The 24,653-nt window shown below is 45.3% G+C and overlaps 1 protein-coding gene and 1 long non-coding RNA gene across 3 annotated transcripts in view; one reads left to right on the top strand and one right to left on the bottom strand.

Moving 5' to 3' along the window:
• The first annotated feature begins 5,121 nt into the window (after positions 1–5,121).
• stx1b (syntaxin 1B) overlaps positions 5,122–24,653 on the top strand; it is a 53,517-nt gene continuing 33,985 nt past the window's right edge. The window contains exon 1 of the mRNA XM_005469157.4: positions 5,122–5,516. Coding sequence (XP_005469214.1) covers positions 5,487–5,516 — 30 coding nt within the window. The 5' untranslated portion in view covers positions 5,122–5,486. The remainder of the gene's footprint in view (positions 5,517–24,653) is intronic.
• Positions 10,550–14,141, bottom strand: LOC112846642 (uncharacterized). 2 transcript variants are annotated; one of them, XR_003219753.1, is made up of 3 exons: positions 11,771–14,141; positions 11,040–11,553; positions 10,550–10,624 (listed from the first exon to the last, which is right to left on the bottom strand). It is a non-coding gene; the product is annotated as an uncharacterized LOC112846642 (long non-coding RNA). The 2 variants fall into 2 exon arrangements; XR_003219752.1 differs by having other exon boundaries at positions 11,040–14,141.

Raw genomic sequence — 24,653 nt, 5'->3', positions numbered from 1 at the left:
ACTGGACTGTTGCACCTCCAGTTGTCAGACCTGCAGGGTTTAGGCCTGTGGTGTTCTCCTCTGTCTTATACTGAACACAAACTACATTTTTTGGACTGGCACAAATAATTTGTGTGCCTTCTTATTTGATGCAGCACACCTGATTGTTCTGTAAATAGATTTAAATGGTTATATAAAAAAACGCCTGAGGCCTTGGCTGCATTTTTAGGTAAATAGTACCATATAACTTTGTTGTTTGCGAAACTTGTGCATAATTTTTAGAAATGTACAATTTCTATTTGCATTTCAAGTTATGAAAATGATTCGTTAAACATGTAAAAAAATATAACTTTTTTCTACTCGGATTCTGAATTTTTTGTCTGAATTTAGATCAACTGTGCTAATATAGTATACCAAAATGAAAAAAATAACTCAAATTTCAGATATTTGAGGTTGTGCTGTAAATAATGATACCAAACAAGGCAAGAAAAACATATTTTAAAAGTGAAATATAGAAGTAAAATCAAAAGTAGTCAAGAATTATACCCGGGTCCCCAGAGGGTTAAAAAAAAAGACTTGAAAGGACTTGAAATTCAAAGTTTCGGACTTGGGACTTGACTTGAAAGTTGTCTGTCTTGACTTGCGACTTGACTCTGACTTGCTTGACTTTACTTGAGACTTGACTTGTGACTTGAGGATAAAGACTTGGGACTTACTTGAGACTTGCAAAACAATGACTTGGTCCCACCTCTGCTACTACCTCAGAGAAGTTTTTGCAGAAACTGCGGTAGTAACCGGCCATGCCTAAAAAACGACGCAGCTCGCGATGCGTTTGAGGAGCTGGGAAGTCTACTATTGCCTGCACTTTTGCGGCAACAGGGAGGACTCGACCCTGTCCTACTTGCTTGCCTAGGTAGGTTACCACAGCTTTTCCAAACTCACATTTAGCCAAGTTTAGTGTCAGGGAGGCATCGCGCAGGCGGTCAAATATTTCGCTAAGGGTTTTGAGGTGTTCAGTCCAAGTGGATGAATAGGCCACTATATCATCCAGATACACTTCACAATTTCTGACTCCATGTAACACAGTGTTCATCAGTCGCTGGAAGGTGGCTGGGGCATTTCTTAATCCAAACGGCATGACGGTATACTGCAAAAAATGGTCAGGCATAACAAAGGCACTGATTTCGGATGCACGGTCAGTTAACGGAACCTGCCAGTATCCCTTTAGGAGATCAAGCTTGGTCACGAAGGTTGCTGATCCGACACGGTCGACCAAGTCATCCATGCGTGGGAGTGGGAAAGAGTCTGGTTTTGTAACAGCATTTACATTTCGGAAGTCATTACAGAAACGTGAGGTTTGATCGGGTTTTGGGACGAGAAGTGAGGGTGAGCTCCAAGAGCTATTACTGGGAAGAGCAAAACCATGGTCAAGAAGATACTGGACTTCTTGCTGCATTATGGCATGCTTAGTGGGATTTACTCTGTATGCATGTTGCTTTATGGGCTTATGATCACCCACATCAATATCGTGCCTTAGTACATGCGTTTGAGTGGGGATATCACCAAACAGAGTTGGGTACGGGAAGTAGGCGGGGGGGCGTGCCAGTTGAGAAGGGTCCTCATTTATAGCCGGCCTCTCCCAGTCCTCCACCAATGGTCAGCCTCCACCTGGAACTCACATAGCAGCAATAACACAGGACACAAACTATGCCACCCTCTGGTGTGGCAGACCAAAAACCACAGTACAAAAAATATCCATAACACTGAATCATAATGTACGGGGGCTCGTCCGGGATCTGAACCCGGGACCTCTCGCAGCCCAAGCAAGAATCATACGCCTAGACCAAGAACGTAACATAAATGGGGGCTCGTCCGGGATTTGGTCTAGGCTTATGATTCTCGCTTGGGGTGTGAGAGGTCCTGGGTTCATATCCCGGACGAGCCCCCAATTATGTTACACCCCAGCCCAGGGAAACCCGGCGTGCGACATAAGGAAAATAAAAATAAGGAGAACTGCCCCCACACTCCCTGCTCTCAAGGAAGACGAACCAAAAAAACAACTGCCACGGATTTCACAACAGCCAGTCAGTTTATTAAGGCCCAAAAGGTAGCGGGCGTCAGGGTGAGCATGGCCAAAACAACAAACCAAAAACTCTAGAAATGAAATGCAGCTGGCTTACCTTCACAGAAAACCCCAAAAGAAAATTACAGGTGTCTTACCTGCCTCCCTAACCAAAAACAGGAGAAAAGGTTCCCAAAGAAAAATGGCTTCTCACCCCTACAGCTACCGAGTAAAATTAAAGACTTTGTGAACATCCTCAGGACATTTGATTCATGAAGGAATTCTTTGATTTGGAGGTTCAAATCCAACCCTCAGCTAATGTTAGCTAGCAGTTGCATGCATGCTAACATGGACAGATTGAGTATCATGCATCTGAGAAGCTCGATTCATTTTAAAAGACTTTAAACTGGCAGACCTCCAAATGTTTTGTCATCTTTTAGAAGACCCCAGCTGGTTTTTACCATCAGCTCTGTAAGGCCCTCCAGCGCCATCTCTCTGTGCTCTGATTGGTCAGAGCGGCCTGGACTTGTGACTCAGCTCTGACTCACAGCGTTAACCTCTGGCCGACTGAGTCAGGAGGTCCAGAGAGCCTCGTTTACATTTAACGGTGGTGCGAGTAAACGTACGTCAGACGGCTGAGATCTTCGTTGTTAAAACACGTCTGCACGCCCTCTCCTGCCTCACAGCAATAACCCTGTTTCACATATTTACAGTTACAGGGCATTATTAAAACTGTGGATATCTGAAGGCTCAAGAGGCAGCTGGGAGGATGAGGAAGGCCTGCTTCAGAGGTACGGGGGCCTGAGAAGGACATCCTCAGGTTAGAAGTTGTCGTAGTCGTAGAGGCTTGATTAAATACATTCTGAATGGGCTGCAGGGTTTGCATCACTGCTTTTTTACTATTGTTTCACAGATTTCCCTGAAAACCACATTTAATGCAGCTCCTCCCTGACTTTTTATATTTTTCATCCTTTTGTCCTTTTTCTTTTGTTCATGCTTTTAAAATATACAAACTCCACTTTGGACCAGTGGTTACTGAAAAAGTTCAGAAGTAGATTAAAATATTAAAAGATTTAAAATATTAAGAGAAGCAACAAAACAGCTTTAATCCAAATGAGAGTGGACGACCAGCAAAGTTCATGAAGAAGTCGGTGAGCTCAGATTATTTCTGTAGCACATTTAAACACAGCTGACGTAAAAGCAATCTAACAATTAAATATTTTGTTAGTATAAAAGAAGTAACAATGATAAAGAATAAAAATAATAATAAAAGACAGTGAGAAGGAAAAAGCTACTGAGGGGAAGAAGAACATGTAATAGCATTCAAACATTCTGATCAGCTTTTATTTTGAAATTATTTTCCAACAAAGGCTCGAGGTAGAAGAAGCAAACAGCAAACTGTCTGCTTCAGAAATCTGGAGACGTCAGCAGCCACAGCAAGGGTTTCGGCGATGACCGAGCCACACCAATGTCCCGTTGGCCGCTGTGTTGTCACCTCGGTACTTCAAGTCCAGTTTTCCAGCATGGATGTGAATAATCTGGCCGATGCCACCTTGGTGCTTTGAAGCCAGCTGTGACGAGTGAGGGCTTGCTGTGGAACGACACCCTCATTGGCTGGAGTCACCAATCAGTGAGCGTATCCTGGGTAATCTTCCAATGACCAGCATTTGTACAGATTACTTTTATTTTCATTCATTGTGACCTGACATGAGTGACTGAGCCCAGAAACTGGTCAGCAGTGTTACTGAGGTCAGGATGATTCAATAATGGGTCACACTGTTCGCCTGCGAGGCGAGATGGCAAGGTGAATCTCTGATGACACCGGACGCCAGAGTCCTTTTACCATCACGTCAAACAGACCTCCCTCCTCCTCCTCTCCGATCACACGAATTCAAAGAACTCCTTTTTCCCGTCGCGCACCGAACATTTAAATAACGATTTGACAAGTCAGGATGAGGAGGGGGTGAAAGGAGGGTGGTAATGGAGGTGGGTGGGGGCTGGTGGTGTTTCTCCCGGGCGCTGAGCCAGCCTGTTGGAGATCCAGAGTTCATCTCCACCATTAAAACTTCATTTAGGAGACCGAGGATTCGTTTATCACGCCCTCCTGAAAGCTCACTTCTCCACACTCAGACCTCATATCGCACCGAACACACACTGGACACTTTATTAGGTACACCTGTGTTTTTTCAGGGATCAGATTCAACACCTGCTGGAAATGTTCCTCCATGTTGACATGACATCATCACAATATCATCACACAGCTGCTGCATCCATGATGGGAATCTGCCGCCCCCTCCACATCCCAAAGCTGCTCTGAGATCTGTGACAGTGGAGCTCTGTTTAGAGATGCTCTTCTGCAGACCTTCCTTGTAAAACATACTTATTTGACTTCCTGTTTCCTTCTTATCGTTTCCTCTGACCTCAGCTATCATTTCCTCCCAGCGAGCTGCTGCTTTCTAAACTCGGTAGTTGTGAAAATCGCAGCACGCCCAGAGTCCCTTACACCACCTTTCTTCATCGTTCTGATGCTCAGTGCGCGGCTCGTCTTCAGCCTAAATGCTGCCGCTGCCACGTGATTGGCTGTTTGGGTTAATGAACAGGTGAAAAGTTAACAAAGCGGCTGATGAGTGTGTGTCATTACTTCACGGAACATATGAATTATTAATAATGTGTGAACTGTTTGTATGTTGATGTGTTTGGGATGTTCGTTCATATGTTTATGAACACATGATGATCCAGCAGGAAGTGCAGTTTAAATGGTGAAACGTTCCTCTGCTCTCTCACCCTGCTGTGATTTACATGTATGACCCCCCCCACCCCCTTCTTGAACCCGATTCACCTGAATTCAAGCACACCTCCTCCCCTCCTCCTCCCTGCCTCTGCTGCGGAGGGGGAGGAGGGGAGCAGGTAGGGAGGGCGGATGGAGGGCGGGGAGGAACTGCGCCTGCGCCCTGTCTCTCCATCCCCTCCGCATCGCCCCCACCCCTCTCCTCCCTCCCTCCTCTCTCTTTCTGCAGCATCAGTACCACCTCCCCCGTGCCTCCTCCCCTCTCTCTCTCGCTCGGTTTTCCTGCCGGGCTGCTGCTTTGCGCGCTGCGGGGCCACACTGCGACCACACCGAGGAGGAAGAAAAGAAAGCCGGGGACCGACGGGGGGCCAGCCGAGCCAGAGCGGCGGACATTTAAAAAAAAATCCGAAGAAGAAGAAGGACGCGGTAGGAAGAAGGAGGAGCGGACAGCGAGCCCGAGGAGCAGAAGCAGAAGGCGGAGACGCGTTCCTCCCTCCATCTCTGCCTCCGTGAAGAAGAGCCGAGAGGAGCAGCAGCAGGAGGACCGCGGGGACCTCGGAGCGGAGAAAACGACGAACGACGCGGAGCCGGAAGCCTCCCCCCCAACCCCCTGGACCAGGGACAATTCTCCGTTTGTAGCAGCGGCGCGGCGACACGATGAAGGACCGCACGGCGGAACTGCGAAGCGTAAGCTCCCCTCATCCTCTTCCTCCGTCTCCTCTTCCCTGTCGGCCTCCATCATGTTCGCACATCCTCCTCCTGCGGCCTCCGGAGGAGCGGGGGGGAGGGGGGAGGGGTCTGTGGCTCTGCGGAGCTTCATGCTGTGAATACAGAGCGCGAGGACGGACCGTTACTGTCGGTGTGAGCGCGTGCTCCGTGCGCGTGCGTGAGTGGAGGTCACGGCTGCGGCCGGACACTTTCCCGCTTTTTTATTTCTGCTGTTTTTGGGGTTTTGTGGCGCTAACATCAAAGGCCGCCGCAGAGCCCCCCCGTGCATGATGGGAAAACGGCTTCAACACGCGCCCATCCGCGCGCATTCAGGGCGCGCGTGCCTGTGTGACCTGATGGGGGGGGCACCAAAATGCAGAGATTTTTTTTTTTCGAGGCCGCATCCTGGAGCTGCGCGCGCCTCCTCCCTGACGGAGCCGCGTGAGTGTGGGGGCACGGTAAAGAGGAGGGTTCCGCGTGAGGGGGGGGTCACGGTCCTGTGCGGTTTTGACGCGCGTGCGGAATGCGGAGAGATGCGGCGTTTATGCGGCCGCCGCGAGCGAACAGCTGATGCTGGGGCGGGGGTGGGGGTGTCACATCAGCGAGTCAAACTGCAGCAGCTCCACGCGCCTCCCGCCGCCGACACCACCCCGGGTTCAGCCGGGTTCGCGTGAGGCGGAGCAGAGCTGCACGCGCACACCCGTACACGCATCGATCCGCCATCAGCGCGTGTCACCGATTATTGATCGACTCTGTTTTTATGAATGAATCCTCATTTTTGCGGTTTCTTCACCTCCATCTTTCTCCTCCACCTCTCTGTGTTTCTGGGAGGAGCCTGATCAATAATATGTGATCAATAAATCAGCAGCTGAGTGGTGTGTGTGTGTGTGTGTGTTGAGGTAATTTGCATTGAGAAAGTGAGGGGCTCAGCAGCGCCTGAGTTTACCGCACTGCTGTCCATCCACCCCTCTGCCTCCTCTCTGCCTCCTCTCTTCCTCCTCTCTGCCTCCTCTCTGCCTCCTGTGAGGTCGGCTGTACCTGAGTGGTGTGGCTGTTTACACCTGTGTGGGTCAGCTGCTGGTGGGCTGTGCTAATGTTAGCTTGTGTTGCTGTGTTCTTATTGTTGCTCTGTAGGTAGGTGAGACACTCACTTGTTTATTTCTGTGAATAACTTACCGAATGACAAAAAAACTTCCTGAATCTTGAATCAATCATCCGCACTTCTCTCATTCTTTCCTCATCCCTCCATCTTCACCCCTTTTTCCTCCACCTATCCTTCCATTAACATGTATTACCTCCATCACTTCTTCTCTCCTGGCCCCGCTTTCATACTTTCCTTTTCCCTTACCTCATTTTTCATCTTGCTTCTTATTTCCTTATCTCCTCCCTTCCTACATCTTCCTAGCTTCCTCTCTTCTCTCCTCCTTCTGCCTCCTGCTTCCTGATAAAAAAGAAAATCAGTGATTGGAACTTAAGAGCACCTGGACAGACACAGATTTGACTCTTTCCTCAGACAGAAAGACTGAATTATCAGCCAGATTTCACTGAATTATCAGAAAATTGTTGAACTGTTTCCTGTTGTGTGAACAAAGAGACACACCTGATGTAAAGAGGACGATTCTGCCTGATAGATGAGCTCAGACTTTACAATGAGCCGCTCAGTCTGCTAAAACTGGTCCCAGCCCCGAATCCTGGACTCACCAGACCCTCTGATGTGTCACCAGAAAACTGATCCGTCCGTTCTGCTGAGAAGTCATTTCTGAAACTTGTTTTGGTGAAATCACTGCGCATCATTCTTCGTGTGTCAGACTTAAACTTTATAAAATGAAATGTGATGAATAAAAACGAAGAATAATAAAAGTCAGCAGGACAAAGATGAATGAGGTCGTCTACTGTGGACACCTGCCAGCCGACCAGTTGGCAGGCGGTTGCTGGTAGTTTGCAGGTGAAAGTGGTCGAAAGATGGTTGCTTTGGTTTCTAGCAGGTTGCCATGGTCGCCCATAATTTGCATGCAAGACGCCGACTTGTCTGCAAACACCCGCCAACTTCTCTTCAAGCGGTGAGTCTGCAAAGAGTCACAAATTGGAAATGAAAACCAGTCACCTTCAAAGTAAAAGATGCACCTTTTTGCACCAGTTAAGCACAACTTTTACTTTGAAAGAACACAGTCTTTACTTGTGTCGCCCTCTCTCGGGTCTCACCGCTCGCTCGTTAGAAAGATGCTAACATGGACACGAGTTGACTTCTTCAATGCATCTAAGTGCAACTCTGGCATCCTGCTGGTGACCAAAGCAATCGCACAGAGGTTTTTGGTGCCCCATCTTTTGCAACCGATCTCACGCAGTGACAGCCAGCACGTTTCCCTAGCGACCGATGGTTGTTAGGCGGCCTGGGTGATGAGGGCCAAGCTTGTCGCTTCCCTGCTCTCATGTGAGCGCTTCAGTGCTTGATGTTGGTGTTCTTCATGTTTGTGGGTGTATCTCTGCTGCCTTCATGGTCACAGTGTCAGTAACTAATCACCACGAGGCAAGCTAGTCGTGCTAGTGAGCGGGTCACACTGCCCGCTCGCTCTCTTGGTTTTGGTAACCCGATTTCATTGGCTGACGGCTGCATGGGAGCGTTTGACTCGATGTGAATTGGCTGATGCCTTTGCTTCAACAACTGAAACGCCGAAGCCCGAACGCCACCTTTTCTCACCCACATGGAGCAGAGCAGGTGGAGACCAGAGAACGGAAATAACCAATTTAAAGGCAACATGCTAGCTTAATATACGTGAAATAAAAGCTTTCCAACAAGGCTGTGTCCTAACAGAAAGGCTAAAATGGTAGAAACACAGCGCTTTGTCTCTTCATGTCGTTGTCTTGGAGAGAATCGACGAGCCTGTCCGTGACAGGAGATGTTACGACTTCATTCTCAGTTCAGTCAGTAACATAATGAACCTCCCTCAGCGTCTGAGCTGCAGTCTCAACTGAAAAGTCTTTAAATCAGGATAAAAAACAAACAGTTTCTATGTGAGGCCAGCAGACGGGGGCTCCCTCGCTGTGTGGGACCATTTTTTAAAGTCGCTATTTTCTCATGAATCACTTTTTAACCATTATTTTCACTTTCTGTTGGGCTTAGGCTATTTGCTGCAGTGTGAGAATTAAAATGAGTCCCTGTACTTTGTCTCCATCTGATATACGATTGGCTCCCTGAAGACTCAAAGTTCACAGAGTTCACTTTAACGCAGTAATGAGGTCAGACAGTGTTTAGGCGAGGCTGTGCCGAGGACGTCCTGTGAAACACCTCTGATGCTCAAATCGTACAAAGACCAGAGACCCATCAGCAGTCTTGCTGAGCACGCAGCTCGCCGTCGGAGCACCTCACGCCGTGGCAGATTTGTGTTGTGATTGATGTTAGACTGTGATAAAGACACGATTCATTCAAATAATCGACTCAGGATAGAGTTTACTCCTTCTGTTTCCACTTAGTGCTTAATAACTTCTCGTTAGAGGCGTCGCATGAATAAGACATAAACTGCATGAGCTTCATTTGGACCAAATCTGAGTCTCAAACATTCAGTCTGCTAATCAGATCTCAGGCTCATGTTTGAAGCTGGAGTAAAAACCAAAGGTGGAGATGGAAGATGCTTTTATTAGCTGCAGACAGAGCGCTCTAAACCCAATAAATCTGACGTAAAACTCACCGACACTTTTCAGGATGTCAGAGTTTCTGTCTGTGCCTGTTCTGACTTTTATTCCTGGACTCTGTTAGAGGAGCTATGCATGAGTCACGGTTCAGAATAATCCTTCCTATTTTCACACTGGGCCTCCGTGCAGCGCCTCAGTTCATCCTCTGTCTGAAACAAGCTGGAAGTTTAAACCGCAGATGGGCGGGGCTTCTGAGCCTGAGATGACCACATGAGGAATGCGTATCGTGGCTCATACAGATCCAAGGATGAAACAGAGATGTGAAGATGGATCAGCTGCTGTGGCCTAACTTTATTTTTGCTCTCCGAATATTTTCTCAGATTTTCCTCCACCTTTTATTTGTGCACGTGCTTTCTGCGTCTTTCTTTTCTTTTCTCCTCCACCACCTCTTCCATTTCAGCTCTCCATCACCTATTCATGATTTTCCTCCCTCCATTTCGTCCTCTCCTCCATCTTTCCTTCCACCTCTTCCTCTTTTTGCTGCTTCTCTGCATCCCTCTCTCATTTCTGCCCGTCTCCTGGCAGCTTTCCTTCTTCCCCGTGTTTCCCGTCGGTGTGAAGCACCAGTCTTTTTGTTTCCTGGTGACTGAATCTCTCGCTCCTTTTTTCTTTTCCTTTTCAATTGTTCCTGAATTCTTCCTCTCTGTCGGCCATGTTGGATGATCACCGGAGTGAAATCCAGCTCACGTACTCCTGCCGGTAACAGATGCTGCTGTATCATGCAGCAGCAGCAGCAGCAGCTCTGTAGTAATAATTATTTTTTTATGTAATCGTCCACATCACAGTGATGCTGCCAGCTCTCCTCCTCCTCCTCCTCCTCCAATCTCCACAAGTCTGAACAAAAGCTGCAAGTGAGGACGGTACAAACCTGCTGTGGTGCTTTCATTCCAACACACACCAGGCTAACTTCTAGTTTTCATGCTAATGCTGTGCTGATACACGACCTGCTTTCACATATGATTGTTGTGAGTTTAACTTGCTGTTATTTGTTCAATAACCCAAACCTCCAGGAGGAGCTGTATCCTTGTGCTTGTCCCAGGAATATCTGAATTTCAGCTTCAGCTTCAGGAGCAGATTTTTAACCTGTTGGTGATTCTTTAGTGTGCTCTGTGGTTATGGGTCACACCTGTTCCTGGTGAGAGATGGACTCTTCCAGGAATGCCCTCCAGTTCCCCGGCGTTGAACCTGGGCAGTATCTGTACGTTTTTGTTACCACGGCATGGAAAGGTTTAGGTGTGAGGATGATTTGTGGCTTCCAGCGTGCACTGGGATGGTTTGCACCGGGGTTGTTGGTTTGAAGCCAGTGAAGTGGTTGCTTTGTGTTGGGAAAGAGTGGAACCAGTGTTTCAGTTGTAATGGTGCAGCATCAGCAGTGATGAGGATGCTGCGTTGGTCTGCTGTGGTGGAGGTAAGATAAGATAAGATAACCTTTATTAGTCCCACACGTGGGAAATTTGTTTTGTCACAGCAGGAAGTGGACAGTGCAAAAGTTATGAAGCAAAAATTAGAATAAAATAAAATAAGAATAAATACAGTACACAACTGTACAGAATAGAATAAAATAAAATACTATATACAATGAGATAAAAATAGAATACAAATGCTATATACAACTGAGTAAAAATACAACGATGCCAGAAAAGATTATTGCACATTAGTGTTATTGCACATTTGTGGATGTGTGTGTTTGATCAGTTAAAGTCTTTGTTGTGGAGTCTGACAGCAGTGGGGAGGAAAGACCTGCGAAATCTCTCCATCCCTCACCGTGGGTGCCGCAGTCAGGTGATGGTGAAGCTGTTGATTGAGCCTCACCTGTAACCGTGAGCTGTGAGTGAACAACTGAGGTCAGAAGCAGCAGAAAGGAGTTTCCTCGGAGTCGGTGTCAGGGTGTCCAACCATGAGGAGGCCCAGGACACATGGGAGGAGATTATGTCTCACAGCTAGCATGGGAACATCCAGCCACCTCCTCCAGAAGAGATGGGGGGGGGTCTAGGCATCACTGGCCCCGAGACCCAGATAAGTGGCAGAAAATGGATAAAATGTACGAGTAGTCTCTCCTCAGCTCAGTTTTAGACTGAACATCTTCAGGGACGGAGCTGAAAACCTCACAACCAACAGTTTCATACAAGCACCTTCCTGAAAACTCTGCAAGAAAATCAGTCCAGCAAAGAAAGTGCTGCATCATTTCTCCATCTGCTCCTGCAAAACGCTTTGTCATGTTACGCTGCTTCAGCCTGCAGTAGCAGCATTTCCATGCTGCCATCATTTTTGGCGATGCTGCAGGTCCCCGTTGGCTGGACGTCGAGGCGGCCTTCAGGTTTTGATGCTGCAGGAGAGAAAGATTTTAAATCAAATGAAATAATAAAATATTTCAACGATATTTCTGAGCAAATGCAGAGACAGAAGGACAGTGTGTGTGTGTGTGTGTGTGTGTGTTTGCATATCCTATTTCAGTTTCATTGATTGTAGCAGGTGGGGGGGGGGCTGGGGGGGCACTGCAGCCACACACAGTCTAGTTTCCATCGCCTCTCCTGCAGACTCACCTTTAAAGCAGGTTTCATGATCAAATGTAATGATGGACCTCACGGGGACGTGGTGTCCACAGAGGGAGCGGTCCCCACAGTGTCACTGTGTGAGCGTCTGTGTGTGTCCCTTCAGTAACACAGACACACTCAGGTTCTCTCATTTTTGATTTAAATTGTTGTCCTTGAACGTGACGTTACCTTATCACCCACGTGTGCAGCTGCTGGTCAGTCACATGGTTCACTCTGTAGCTGGTGTTGCTAACCTCAGGTGTGTGCGTGCTCAGTCAGACACTCGCTGTGGTTTGTTTTGTCCTCCTGGCAGCACCAGGTGGGTGGTCTGTGTTTGTTTGACTTTATTTACCCAGCGAACACACACACGCATACATGCACACACACACATACATGCAGCAGGGACTTGCTCAAGGGCACGTTGATGGCAGATGTCTGGCACTTTCAAAATAAAGTTCAACAGAACTTCTTTTAAAACAAATGATTGATAAAGAAAGAGCTGCTGTTTAAATGTGTGTGAGCCTTTTAAACAGGATGTCCTGATCATTAGATCATTTTTCCTAACGACAGCATCACGGCCTTTTGATTTTTAGGATGTTTTCAGATCACATAAATCACATTTACAACACAAGTGGCTCCACAGACAAACATACACTAGTTTCTATCTATTTGAATAATTATTTTAAAAGCTTTAAATTGAAATAATAAAACAAGGCCTCGCAGACAGCCACGCCCCTAATCATGCAAACTCTAAACCTTAATATCATTTACACAGGTGAGTCATAACACATTCTGCGCTGTACAGGTGTCATCTATAGAGCAGTTTTTGTGTCGGGCTGTAAACATGACTGGCGCCTCTGCTGGACGATGAAGGAACTGCAGACTTCTATTCCTTTTCCTGCTCCATGTTTCAGCCTCACGGTACACAGATGTTTGAACAGCAGCCCTTTCTTTAACACTTTCTTGTAGTGTCTGGTGCTCTGTGGACTCACGGCTCAGTCTCACTGTGGATCTGTTGTAGCCCTGCTTTGTGTCTCCCGCTAATCTGCAGGTAGTGACACATTGGGTGGAGCTGCAGCGCTGCATGGGGCCTGTTGCCACCAACAGTCTGCGCAGGTTAACGAAGCCTCGGAGAGTTTAACTTCACCGAATAAACTGCAGTCAGCTGTAGCTCTGAAGATACTGTCCTGGCTGAAGGCTTGATACTAATGATAGCTAGCTCATCAGTCTGAAAGCCTGTGTGTGTGTGTGTGTGTGTGTGTGTGTCAGTGGCCATCGTTCAGCCAAGTCAAGGGCAAACCCTCATCACTGCTGGCACGCCGGAGGTCACTTTTCCTGCTCGCACTTTCTGTGCTGCTCTTTTTGCTGAGGTGGGTTTTTTTTCTTTTTCCTTTTTTAAATGGACGTTTTTTCTCATTTAATTAGCGCGGTGTGTTTCGGAGGCAGCCGTCATTTAACTGACTCGTTTTCTCGCTTGAACGTTCACAGAGGTGAGATACAGTTGATTTCAATTGGATTGCGGTCTGATTAGATTAGCAATTTCCTCCTATTAGTCCACACACAAACACACATTTGTACGTCTGCACTTGTGAAGACGCTCATTTTCATAAGCTTGAACTAATTCTGGCTTCATTACAGAGCTCGCCTGTGAGGAAGGAGGGCTGGACGTAAAGTTTTAAAGCAGATTTCAATAACTTCTTTATTCATTGATTAAAAAGGCATCATTGAATCTAATTTACAAATACGTGATCTTCTTCGTCTGTTTTTTCCTCTTCTGATGAGCTAAAATTGAATAAAGCAGATAAAACAGGAAGCTAAACTTACAGTGCAGCTACACTGTGAATAGTAAGACTGAAGACTGAATAATAGCTCCAAAAATGAAACGTACTCACACAACAAAAAGGTCTTCACTTCAGAAAAAACCAGTAAGTCCCAAACATTGGTCCACAATCCCATTTTAACATACGAGCAACACTTTCAAAATAAAATGTAAGCAGGTTTTCTTAAACATCTGCCAAATGTCCCCCACATGTCTTACAGACAACATGTCCTCTGTACGTCCTCCACGTTGAATTGTGGTCTTTGGTTTTTGGAAATGGCTCATTGTTCATTAATTATTCTAATTACTCTATTTTAAAAACATTTCTAAAAATTGCTTTACACGTTCATTTTCTTACAACATATTCAAACACTTCCCTTAATGCTGTCCCATTATATGATGTTCCTAAATAACACCTCACATTCCAAATATTCCGTTGTTTTTCCACTGATGTTTGTGCTGCTCCCAGATGTTCATGAATGTTATTAGAGATGGCACGATACCACTTTTTTATGTCTGATACCGATATCATAAATTTGACTATCTGCCGATACCGATATGAATCCGATATAGTGTGTTTTTTAATCAATAAAACTGTTTTTTAATATCTTGCTGCATTTTGTATAAGTTAATACTCAAGTTTAAATAAACAACAACACTAAAGCTATTCTGTTATACCTGTATGTAAAAAATACACTGCACCCAAAATATTTCATAGTTCAGCAACACTGATCAATCTAATAAACTTAAACCTGCTCCATCCTCCCTATTCTGGTATTTTAAAGAGTACTTAACAGAAATATTAAGCAACCTAACTAATAGGGTTGCAAACTCCCAGCAAAAGAAAATAGGGAACCACCCCCCACCCTCCACCTCATGATGCTTAATCGATGTAATCAACTTTAATTTGATGCAGGGTCAAAAAAAATGCACAGAAATAAATTATTTTTCAAGAATAATTAAATAGATTCAACATCTTTCTTCAACAGAATTGCAGACTGCACAGATGGTACCTTCCCAAAGGAAAAAGTACTATAGCTTACTAGGGTATATTAGACTTAACAGTTACTATATACAGTAATGGACTTCTATACATTTTACATCAGATTAAAACTTTGGGTGTAAGATTCAGATAATTATTTATTAAAAGCGAGACATTTTAAATGAGAATAAGAAAGAAAAGTATGTCTCTGTGCCCCCTTTTCCCTGTTCATTCCCTATCGGCCCCCCTGGCTACACTTTGCTAGATCCGCCCCTGCACAGTTACCAGCCGTCAGCTACTTAGAAAAGGATCCTGGTGTAGAAAGTAATATTAAATACATTCTAACAACAGCTTATCAAGCTTAAACGTGCTGCTGTTGTTCAGCCGCTGGTTTCCTCTTTCTGGTGCAAAGTGGGCCAAAAACAAAGAAGAGAGACGGACTCGCGACAGAAAAGCCGATCAGCTGATCATTGATCAGTTTCACGATTGAAGTAGCAGCAGGAGAGAGGGAGAGAGAGGCAGTCGCTCCATATATCGGTTGTTAAGCTTAACATGGGAACGCTTTACAAACATTCAGAGATGAACTTACACACTTGCTTTACTTCTCTCTGGGATAACTTCCTCGGAGATGAAATGCTGGTTTGGTAGCGAGGCTACAAATACACACAGCCGCTCTATCACATGACGCATACTGCTGCAACGTGCTACGGTTATGAGCCGAGTTACGCCGTGTTGCAAGTTTTGTGAGGTGCTTTTTTGATATTTAATGGATCAGATTACATTTTTTATTTCTGGCCGATATCTGATCCAGTATTTTAGGTCAGTATCGGACCCATACCGATACGTAATATCGGATCGGTCCATCTCTAAATGTTATAAATCAGTTTTTCCCTTAAAATGTCCCCAGTTCCTAAAATGTCCTCACTTACAAGCTTTAATAGCTGATCCCCTCAATGGCAGCAATACGAGCGCACATACACACCGCTCCCACGTACTATCGACTGCGCAGTATCTGCTGACTGAAGACAATCCTGTGTGGGGGCTGATTGGTCAGTAGGAGGCTAGTCACGTGATTTATGGCTGCGTCTCCATTTAATGGCCCCGCAGTCCTCCCTGGCCTCCTTTGTGTGTGTGTTCTTGTGTGTTTGCTTATGTGCGTCTGTGTGTGTGAGTCCTCATGCATTATAGATGTACCCCTCCCCCCACCACAGCTCGGAGAGTAGCCTCCTGACAGCGGCAAACGTCCTCCTCTTCATCAGCTCCTTGTCTGAACTTCATTCCTTTATTTCACTCAGCATCTCATTTTTAATCTGCTCAGCCAATCAGATCGCGGCTCAGTTTAAGTAATCAGCCGTGAGACACATGGACGCAAACCTGCTCTGTGCTCATCTGTGATGGGAGACGTACGTGGGGCAGTGATGTCATGCTGATGTCACAGCCTGCTCTCAGCATTAAGCATTAAGTCGTTTCAGTTTTTTGCCACCAGCTCAGAAACGTTCGTGTTGACTGTTTGTGGAGGAAGGACTGTCATTAACCAGAGGATACCTGGGTGGAGGAGCATCTAAGACATTTCATTAAAATAACATTAAAAACATTAAAATAACAAGGTTGGATTTTTATATATTTTATTTATCAGGAAGACTTTTTAAAGACTGGTGGATTGGGGTTAATGGTGACAGCAGTCCAGCAGTAAACTGGCCGAGGAAACGCTGAGAGCATGTTTGGTGTTGAAAGGTTTCCTCTCTGTGTTAAATAAGTGTGCTACATCTGTCTTTATTGATTGTTAGGTTGACAGCAGCCCGGGGTGATACGATCAAACGTCCTTCTGATTTAAACATTTGGGATTTAGTTGATGAATCACTTGAATGATTACGGCTCAGTCATTTTGAACTGCAGCTCTTGTGTTAATATTAAGTTCTTTGCATTTGTGACCACGAATCCCTTTCGTCCTCATATGTCCAGCGAGTATTTCGTTCAATGATCAGTTAGTTGATTTATGAACATGTTAGAAAATCTAACATAGTTTTGAAAAGGTAAAACAGACCGATGCCACGGTGGTTTGGCTCCGCCTACTCATGTGTAAATCAGCCTGTAAGATTCCTTCTACGCGTCTCAGGAACGTGCGTAAAAATAAACGTTTAAAACCTGCTCACAGTTTCACCTGCTGACTCATCACTTCAGCTTTTGTCCTACATTTAATCATTGTTTTCATGGCTCCCATCCAGAGATGCAGATGGAGTATACAGGGGAATGTCTGGTGTTTTGCTTGTGGGCACTTTGGCAGAAGAGCCTGCTGTTACTGTACCGTCTGTAGTGCAGGAAAACGCAGTATAAATAGTTCCGAGCCAAAGTGATTACAGGCAGTTATTGAATTGAATTAGAGCATTAAAAGGTCGGCGGATGGCTGAACTCGCCTCCCTCAGCCGGAGCGTGCCTTTCCTTTAAATAGATTCCTGCAGCTAATGCCTGACAGGAAGTCGAGCTGTGAGCAACCATTACCTCATCCTCAAAGTTCAGAGAAGAAGAAGAAACGGCAGCTTGAGGCCGTTTACTGGTCATGTTTGCTTACTGGAAGTATTCAGATAAAATCAGCCCCAGCACACCTCACAGGTCCTGAATACGACTTAGAGAAGTTTGTACGAAGGACCTACGTTTTCTTTAATACTCGAGCCTCGACTTTGCTTTAAATGTTTAAAGGCTCAGGCTTTTAACGCTGTTTACATAACTTAGTTCTTTATTTTAATAGCCTGGATGTGACGGGTTCATTCTGAATTAAATGGACGGGATTTTAGAGTTTAACTGGTTTTTGTTTTTTCATCTTTTTAAGTGAATAACGAGACTTGGTTTGATTATTTTAGGTGATATGGAGACTTGTTTTGGTTTTGAGCGATTATATTACCAAGATTCTTTACCAAGATTCTTTGACGTTCGTTCAGATGTGGATACTTTCTTGAGACTTGATGTTGATGACTTTGACTTGGGTTTTTTTCAATTGACTGACTTTTTGGATTAATCTTGACGTTTTAAAACTAGAATCATTCAACACTGCTCTGAAAAATAAGGACTGATTTTAACCTGGAACTACTTTAACTTTGTTTATCAGATGACAGATCTGACTGATTTCCCAGTTGATGTTTTTAACTGGATAAATGACGATGAAGTCTTTTTGGGGATTTTTTATAAATGACTGACTTAAAACCTGCCTCTGGTTTTTCATAATTGTGAGTTGACTTGTCCATAATTGACTTTTTGAAAGTTTTTTTTAAATGAACCCACTGACTCAGACTTTCGTGACTTGACATTCCGAATGATTAAGGACTCGAGCCTCTGTTGGGTTTTTGGATGAATGGAAACTAAACTCGGTTTATCATCATTAATCATGGAAACATGATTGTTTCCAAACAAAACCAGAGCTGAGCTGGAATTAGACCAAAGAACTTTACCCGACATTTAAAATGACTTTTTGATTTCAACTATAGACGCAGCTGCTGAGGTTTATGGGAAATGCAGTTTTTGCAGATGAGTTGTTCTCTAACGGCTCTTCTCTATTGGCTAAAAATCAGGGCGGGACACTGCGTGAGATCAGAGAGCGTCACGGTGAGGTCACACTTCACAGCAGAGAGGATTCTGGGTAATAACTTCACTGTTCTCTCTCTGTTTCCACTCACTACAGAAGATCACATCACGCATGAGAGAAAAATCAGATTTGGGTCACTGTTACCTGAACACACACACACACACACACACACACACACACACACAGTGACATGCTGTGCTCTCCAGGGAACAGGAAGTGGAATCAGGACGTTTTGGGAATGCAGGAAATTGATCCTGAAGGACGTTTGGGTCGAACAAAACCAGATATTTGCTCTCATTAATTTACTCAGAGGACTGCAGAGCAGTGTTATTATAACGATGATGGTGATGATGATGATGAGCACGAAGGCCTCGGATGATTTCTTCATCATTTGTACCTCACAGAGGAACGAGCGGAGGATTAACGAGTTAATGGAAGGGAAGTCGGGTGGCCTGGGTTAGCGAGGTTAGGCGGTGATGAATGAATCAAACGTCCCCGCATCAGTGTGAGCGTGAGCAGCCAGACAGGAAGTGAGTCATTTATCTTCATCACCTGAGCTGCCTCTTCACCCAGGTGTGTCCGGTGTGAGTTCACCTGTGCTGCTGCAGACGGTTCAGCTTCTTTGGAGTGGCCTTGTTTAAGTATCTGACCCACAGTCACTGTGCCGCCTGCAGCAGGAGGCAGTAGGCCTCGCCCCCAAACAGACAGAACCTGGAGCCATTTACAGCTGTTGACACAGATTTTACACACCTGAGAGAATCAGTGTGGGTTTAAGTGGATGACAGACTTGCCTTCAGACAGGAAGTGCAGCAGAGTCCATTCATAAAAACATGTTTTCTGTGTCATGAAACGGTTCTGGTTTTACCTGGCTAAATCACCACGGTAACAGATGCCATAAACATCACGTTCAGGGTTTCAGTTTTAAATCCTCTGTTAGCGTCGGGTTGTCTCTGATTCTTTCATGTTTTCAGGGCAATAACGTCTCTGCTGTGGGAACATGTTTTATGTGCGCAGCGGCCCTGCGGGGAGAAACGTGTCCAAAATGTTGTTGCACTTGATCTTTGATCTGATTTAAACGTGTCCTTCATCAGGCTGTGGAACAATAAGTTCAAAATTTCAGAGCACAGATCATCTCACCTTTGATTGGAGCAAGTGGCACTCATGGGGGGCGGGGTTAAGTTTGGATGAATCACAAACAAAGCCTGGATATGTTGGTTTGTAGTCTGGTCAGTGTGTGTTTTACTGTGAGGTTCCCAAAATCAGACTGAAATGATTAACATTCAACTAATGTTTAACTTTTACTTATTATTGTTGTTGTGGAGGCGGGGCTTCAGAAGGAGAGGAGAGCAGGAAACAGGAAATGCTTCATATATAAACAATGTGGCTAATTATGTGTTTAAAAATATTATTGACATACTTCTGTTATTATGTTTAGTCCTAGTCTCCACTGTCGAAATAACTTTCCTCTGGCTTCAGTGTATTTAATGCATTCTGTCAGGTTTTAGTGTTTCGTTATTTATTGATGCAAAAATCTGAGTAAATGAGATTAAAATCACGTTTGCTGTAAAAATAGATCACACATCCTCCGTCGATCAGTGCTCAGAGGAGAGGTCCTGATTCTGTCACTCTGATGCTTATTGCCGTGGTTCAATACCTGATCAATGCTGTATTGATCAGCAGCAGGTGCGGTGCTGCATGTGTTTAAGAGCTGCTCGAAGAGAAACCCATCAGGAGGGCTGTGACTCTCCTTTCTTAAGACATGCTACAGGATAATTTCTGGTTTCAGACTTTATAAATTCAGCTTTTTATGTAGGAATTCATGTGCAGCGAACGACGTGAGCGTAGCTGAGACCTTTATCTACAGATAAACATGAAAAGCAGCTGCCTGAATGTTTTTTCTCTGCAGTATTTTTAGTTTATTTAATGACGTCATGCAGAATTTTACTTTCATACTATGAATACTTTCAAAATAAAAGAGCAGTGGGTTGAAGTTTGGTGCTCATTTTTTCCTCATAACTTCTAAGCACAGCTGATATCCACGCATACATTTAAGCTCAAAAAGAAGAATGAACAAAACAAAAGATGATGAAGATGAGCTGGCAGGCAGGAGGAAAGAGGAAGAGCTCAGAGGAGGTTCATGGATGTGGTGAAGGAGGAGGTGCAGAGAGTCAACAACCTGCAGCAGTTTCATGTCTGTGACGTAGACGAGCAGAAACCAGCGTCGTACCTGATGATGATTGAGCTGTTTCTGATTATCGGTGCATTCTGGGTAAACTCTGATGTGGTGGCTGCTCAGAACAAAAAAAGAAGAAGCTGCAATAAAGATAAATTAACAATGCAAAAAAACCTGTAATAATTACAGCAGGACAAAAACTTGCAGTTTTGTATGAAAGCGCACAGAAGCAGAAACACCTGCTGCCTCCTGTTTGATGATGATGATGATGATGATGGTGGTGGATCAGTGAACCCACTCCATTTATTTTAAAGCAGCAGAGGCAGAGATGTCCCCGTGAAACTGCAGCGAGGCAGAAAAGCTGATGTCATTGAAACTGAATCGTCGTTTTGTTTCATGGAAACTTTGACAGTTCGGGTTCAGATGCGATGAGCGATGCCGCTCTCGTGATCGACCCTCGGCTGATGCTCTGCTTTTTCCTCTCGTCTCGACGTGTGAGGGTAACGGTGCAAATGAGAGCAGGTTAGCTGAGAGCGCCGGTCTGAGGCCGCCTGCCAGTCGTCTAAAGGAAGATCATTGATTCCCTGACTCACTGCATCCTGGGAAAGCGACTTGATTACCCAGAGTGCCTCGGTGCTGCTGTGGAGGGCTTGTGTTGTTGGCGTGATTGTTTCTCCACGTGCGCTTGGTTCATGTTCTGATGACACTGAGCGCCTCGCTCAGGCTGAGCTGCTGTGACGCTGCGTCTGCACATGCAGTCAAAATTTCTGCTCTCAGCTCGAGCAGAGCGGCTCGGCATGAGCCACAGATCAGAATAATCCTTTCTTTAAACGCTCTGTCAGCTCCTCCCCCTTTAAGGCAGGGTTCTTCTGATTGGCTGTTGTTTAAGACCTTGATTGGCTAAAGTTAGCCTGACAGATTTTTTCACTGCTTATTGTACTTTATTATATTTTGCTTTTTTTTTTTTTTTACAAGTTCCCAACTTTATGTATAACTGTGATATGTCTAAGCTTATGAAATGTTATCTTATTTTAACTTGATGTTATCCTCAGTGATCCTGTCTAACCTTATTTTAAAATGAGCTCATCTAAAATTATCTCCGAGGACGTTATCTAAACCTTACTTAAAGCTTTATTTTAGCTTAGCTAATTTTAGGATAATTTAAGCCTGGATTCTCACGGACTAACTGTAGCTCACATTTGGACCAATAAAGAAGTTATTTCAGTTTAACCTTCATCCGGGACACGTCATAGATGTTTTGCTTAAAACGATATTTGAATGAAGCTAAAATTTAGTTAATCAATCAAAATGTATTTATATAATTTTCATACAAAGATGATAATAAAACGAATCCAAGTGAATTAATTAATCATTAATTAATCAGCCTGTAATTACATTAATAGTATGTAAAAGTAGAAATTAGAAAACAAAAAGTTTAAAAGGGATAAAATGATCTTTAATCTGTGAATAAAGAAGTGAAATCTCAGATTTCACCCTCAACCTCCTCCATCCTTCCTCTTTCTTACCTCAAACCCCGCCCCCACCCACACATGACCATTATCAGACCCCTAAAAGCCCCAACCAACCCTCGCAGGCCTTTCTTTTGTCCTCCGTCTCTTTATTCGCCCGCTCGTCCCTCTGGCGTCTCCTCAGCAGAGAACAAGTCGGACTCTTTATTTATAGATCCAAAGAAATAAAGAAAGAAGATGCAGTGTGTGTGTGTGTGTGTGTGTGTGTGTGTGTGTGTCTGTGTGTGTGTGTGTGTGTGTGTGTGTGTGTGTGTCTGTGTGTGTGTGTGTGTGTGTGTCTGTGTGTGTGTCTGTGTGTCTGTGTGTGTGTGTGTGTCTGTGTGTGTGTCTGTGTGTCTGTGTGTGTGTGTGTGTCTGTGTGTGTGTGTGTGTGTGTCTGTGTGTGTGTGTGTGTGTCTGTGTGTGTGTGTGTGTGTGTGTGTGTGTCTGTGTGTGTGTCTGTGTGTGTGTCTGTGTGTGTGTGTGTGTGTCTGTGTGTGTGTCTGTGTGTGTGTGTGTGTCTGTGTGTCTGTGTGTGTGTGTGTGTGTGTCTGTGTTGTGTGTGTCTGTGTGTGTGTGTGTGTTGTGTGTGTGTCTGTGTGTGTGTGTGTGTGTGTGTGTGTCTGTGTGTGTGTGTGTGTGTGTGTGTGTCTGTGTGTGTGTGTGTCTGTGTGTGTGTGTGTCTGTATGTGTGTGTCTGTGTGTGTGTGTGTCTGTGTGTGTGTGTCTGTGTCTGTGTGTGTGTGTGTGTGTGCGTGTGTCTGTGTGTGTGTGTGTGTGTGTGTGTGTGTGTGTGTGTTTGTCAGGACGGTTTGATGTCACTCGGCTTGTTGTCTGACTATTCTTGGAGGTGAACACCTGGTCAGGTCGCTGTCATCAGAGGCGCCGGTGGTCGGATCAGCTGTTAGGAATAAATCTGCCTCCCTGGATTCTCCTGGAGTCGCGCAGCCACACTGTTTTCCTTCTTTAACCCTGAATGTGATGCTTAAGTATGCGTGACCTCGTTAACGTGCTTCTATGTCGCTTCAAAGGTCAAACGTCAGGCGGCGGCGCAGAATCAGCTGATCCTGTTGATCCTTTTAAATCAGAGCCACCAGAGAATTAGCTTAGCTGGGTTCAAACAAATCATGACGAGGGGAAACACATCGATGCTGGAAATGACGATCAGCAGCTCTGTGATTGGTCGGGAGGTGTAAAGATGAAAGGACGGGTCATACCTGAAACATGAAAGAGAAACAACACTCTGTGACACCTCCCTGCAGCTCGCCTCATAGCTTCCACGCTGCTAACGTTATTAACTGATCATCGTCTCTGTGAAAGCTGAAGCTTTGGCTGTTTGCAGGTCTGCAGCATTCAGGTGTGTTAACCTTGGCCCTTTCTCAATTCTAAGTACGCGAGTCCGTGCTCGCGTTCTCGGCGAGTCCGGACTTGCGGAGAACGCGAGCACGGACTCACAATTTGTACAATTGGAACACCAGTGTACTTGATGATGTCACAGGTCCGGAGAAGTGATCTAAGTGACTTATATATCATTTTTAACCTGGGTAGCGAATGACCGCGGGGGGTTGAAAACGATGTGCAGGGAGTCCGCTGTTCTCGCCGGCTCTAGTGATCCTCGACCTCGCTGTCTGCTATGGAGCTGGCGGGTCACAGACGTCTCCAAAAACGTCGGAGCACGTTTGTAAATATATGATATCTTGATAAATCGAGCAGATATTTGAAGTTTACACAGCTACATTCTCGCTTGAAAATAACTTAAAAGTTTATTTTGTGACCCAGAAAGAGTAATATTTAAAAGTTTTTAGCCGTGCTCCTCCGCCATTGCCACGTTTGGGTTTGGGATGAAATGCATTCTGGGATATTTAGCTGTACCAAGTCCACACAAGTCACCACCGATGCATGCTCAACAAAACAGGCGGATCGAGAACACATCCGGGAATTTTTCGCGTTCTTGGCTTGATGCGTACTTTGAATTGGAACCGTATTTGGTCTCCGACTGATGACGTATCACAAGTACACAAGAACGCAAGTACGCACAAGTACGCATATTGAGACAGGCTCGTTCTCAGGAGTGAACGTCCCAGCAGCTTCCCCCTGAGGACCTCAGTGAGCAGGTTAAAGGTTAAAGTTCATGACAGCACAGTTAGAAACAGGCTGAACAGGTTTGTTTGAAAGGGCTGCAGCAGAAAGCCTCCTCTGTCTGAACCAACATGGCAGCGTGGTTTAGGTTTTCAAACACACAGACCAAAGTAGACATGTTTGTCCATCATGCACAAAACCAAAGACAGCTGTCAGCACGGAGGAGGGAGGACGACCTGAGCTCCTCTCTACACCAAAGTGTTCGAGAGGCCGTCTGACCCAAAGCTTGGACCAAAGATCCAAACAGAGCACCGAACGGCTGGAACAGGAAACAGCAGCGCTGCTACAGCTGTGCAGGAAGGAGTGCTGCGAACTTCAATGAGAACGCATTTTTCCGATTGTCTTATCGATTCTCATCGGCTCCGCTTTGAGAGTCACAGCATCACTAAGCAGCACATCAAAGATATTGCATTCATGCAGATTATCAGCATGTTAGCTGACGTTCAGGCTCTGGCTGCTGGGCTGGGTTTTTTGCTAGCTTAGCGTTAGCGTGCTGTCTGTGCAAAGAGCTGAAGTTAGCAGTGTTAGCATCTGTTTCAGTCCTGCATGCAGTTTCCTCTTTACCGTCACGCACTCTCATCCTTTTGTGCAATAATAATCAAAGTGATGTCCATCTCCATACTTCCTCCTGACACGCAAACCGAGATCAGCTGATCGTAGCACGAGTGCAAGAACCAATGGGCGGGACCAACAG

This window comes from Oreochromis niloticus, linkage group LG4, assembly GCF_001858045.2.
Source record: "Oreochromis niloticus isolate F11D_XX linkage group LG4, O_niloticus_UMD_NMBU, whole genome shotgun sequence".
NCBI classification, from domain to species: domain Eukaryota; kingdom Metazoa; phylum Chordata; class Actinopteri; order Cichliformes; family Cichlidae; genus Oreochromis; species Oreochromis niloticus.
The sequence above is the reverse complement of the archived record's forward strand: the minus strand, read 5'-3'. Positions and strand labels throughout refer to the sequence as shown.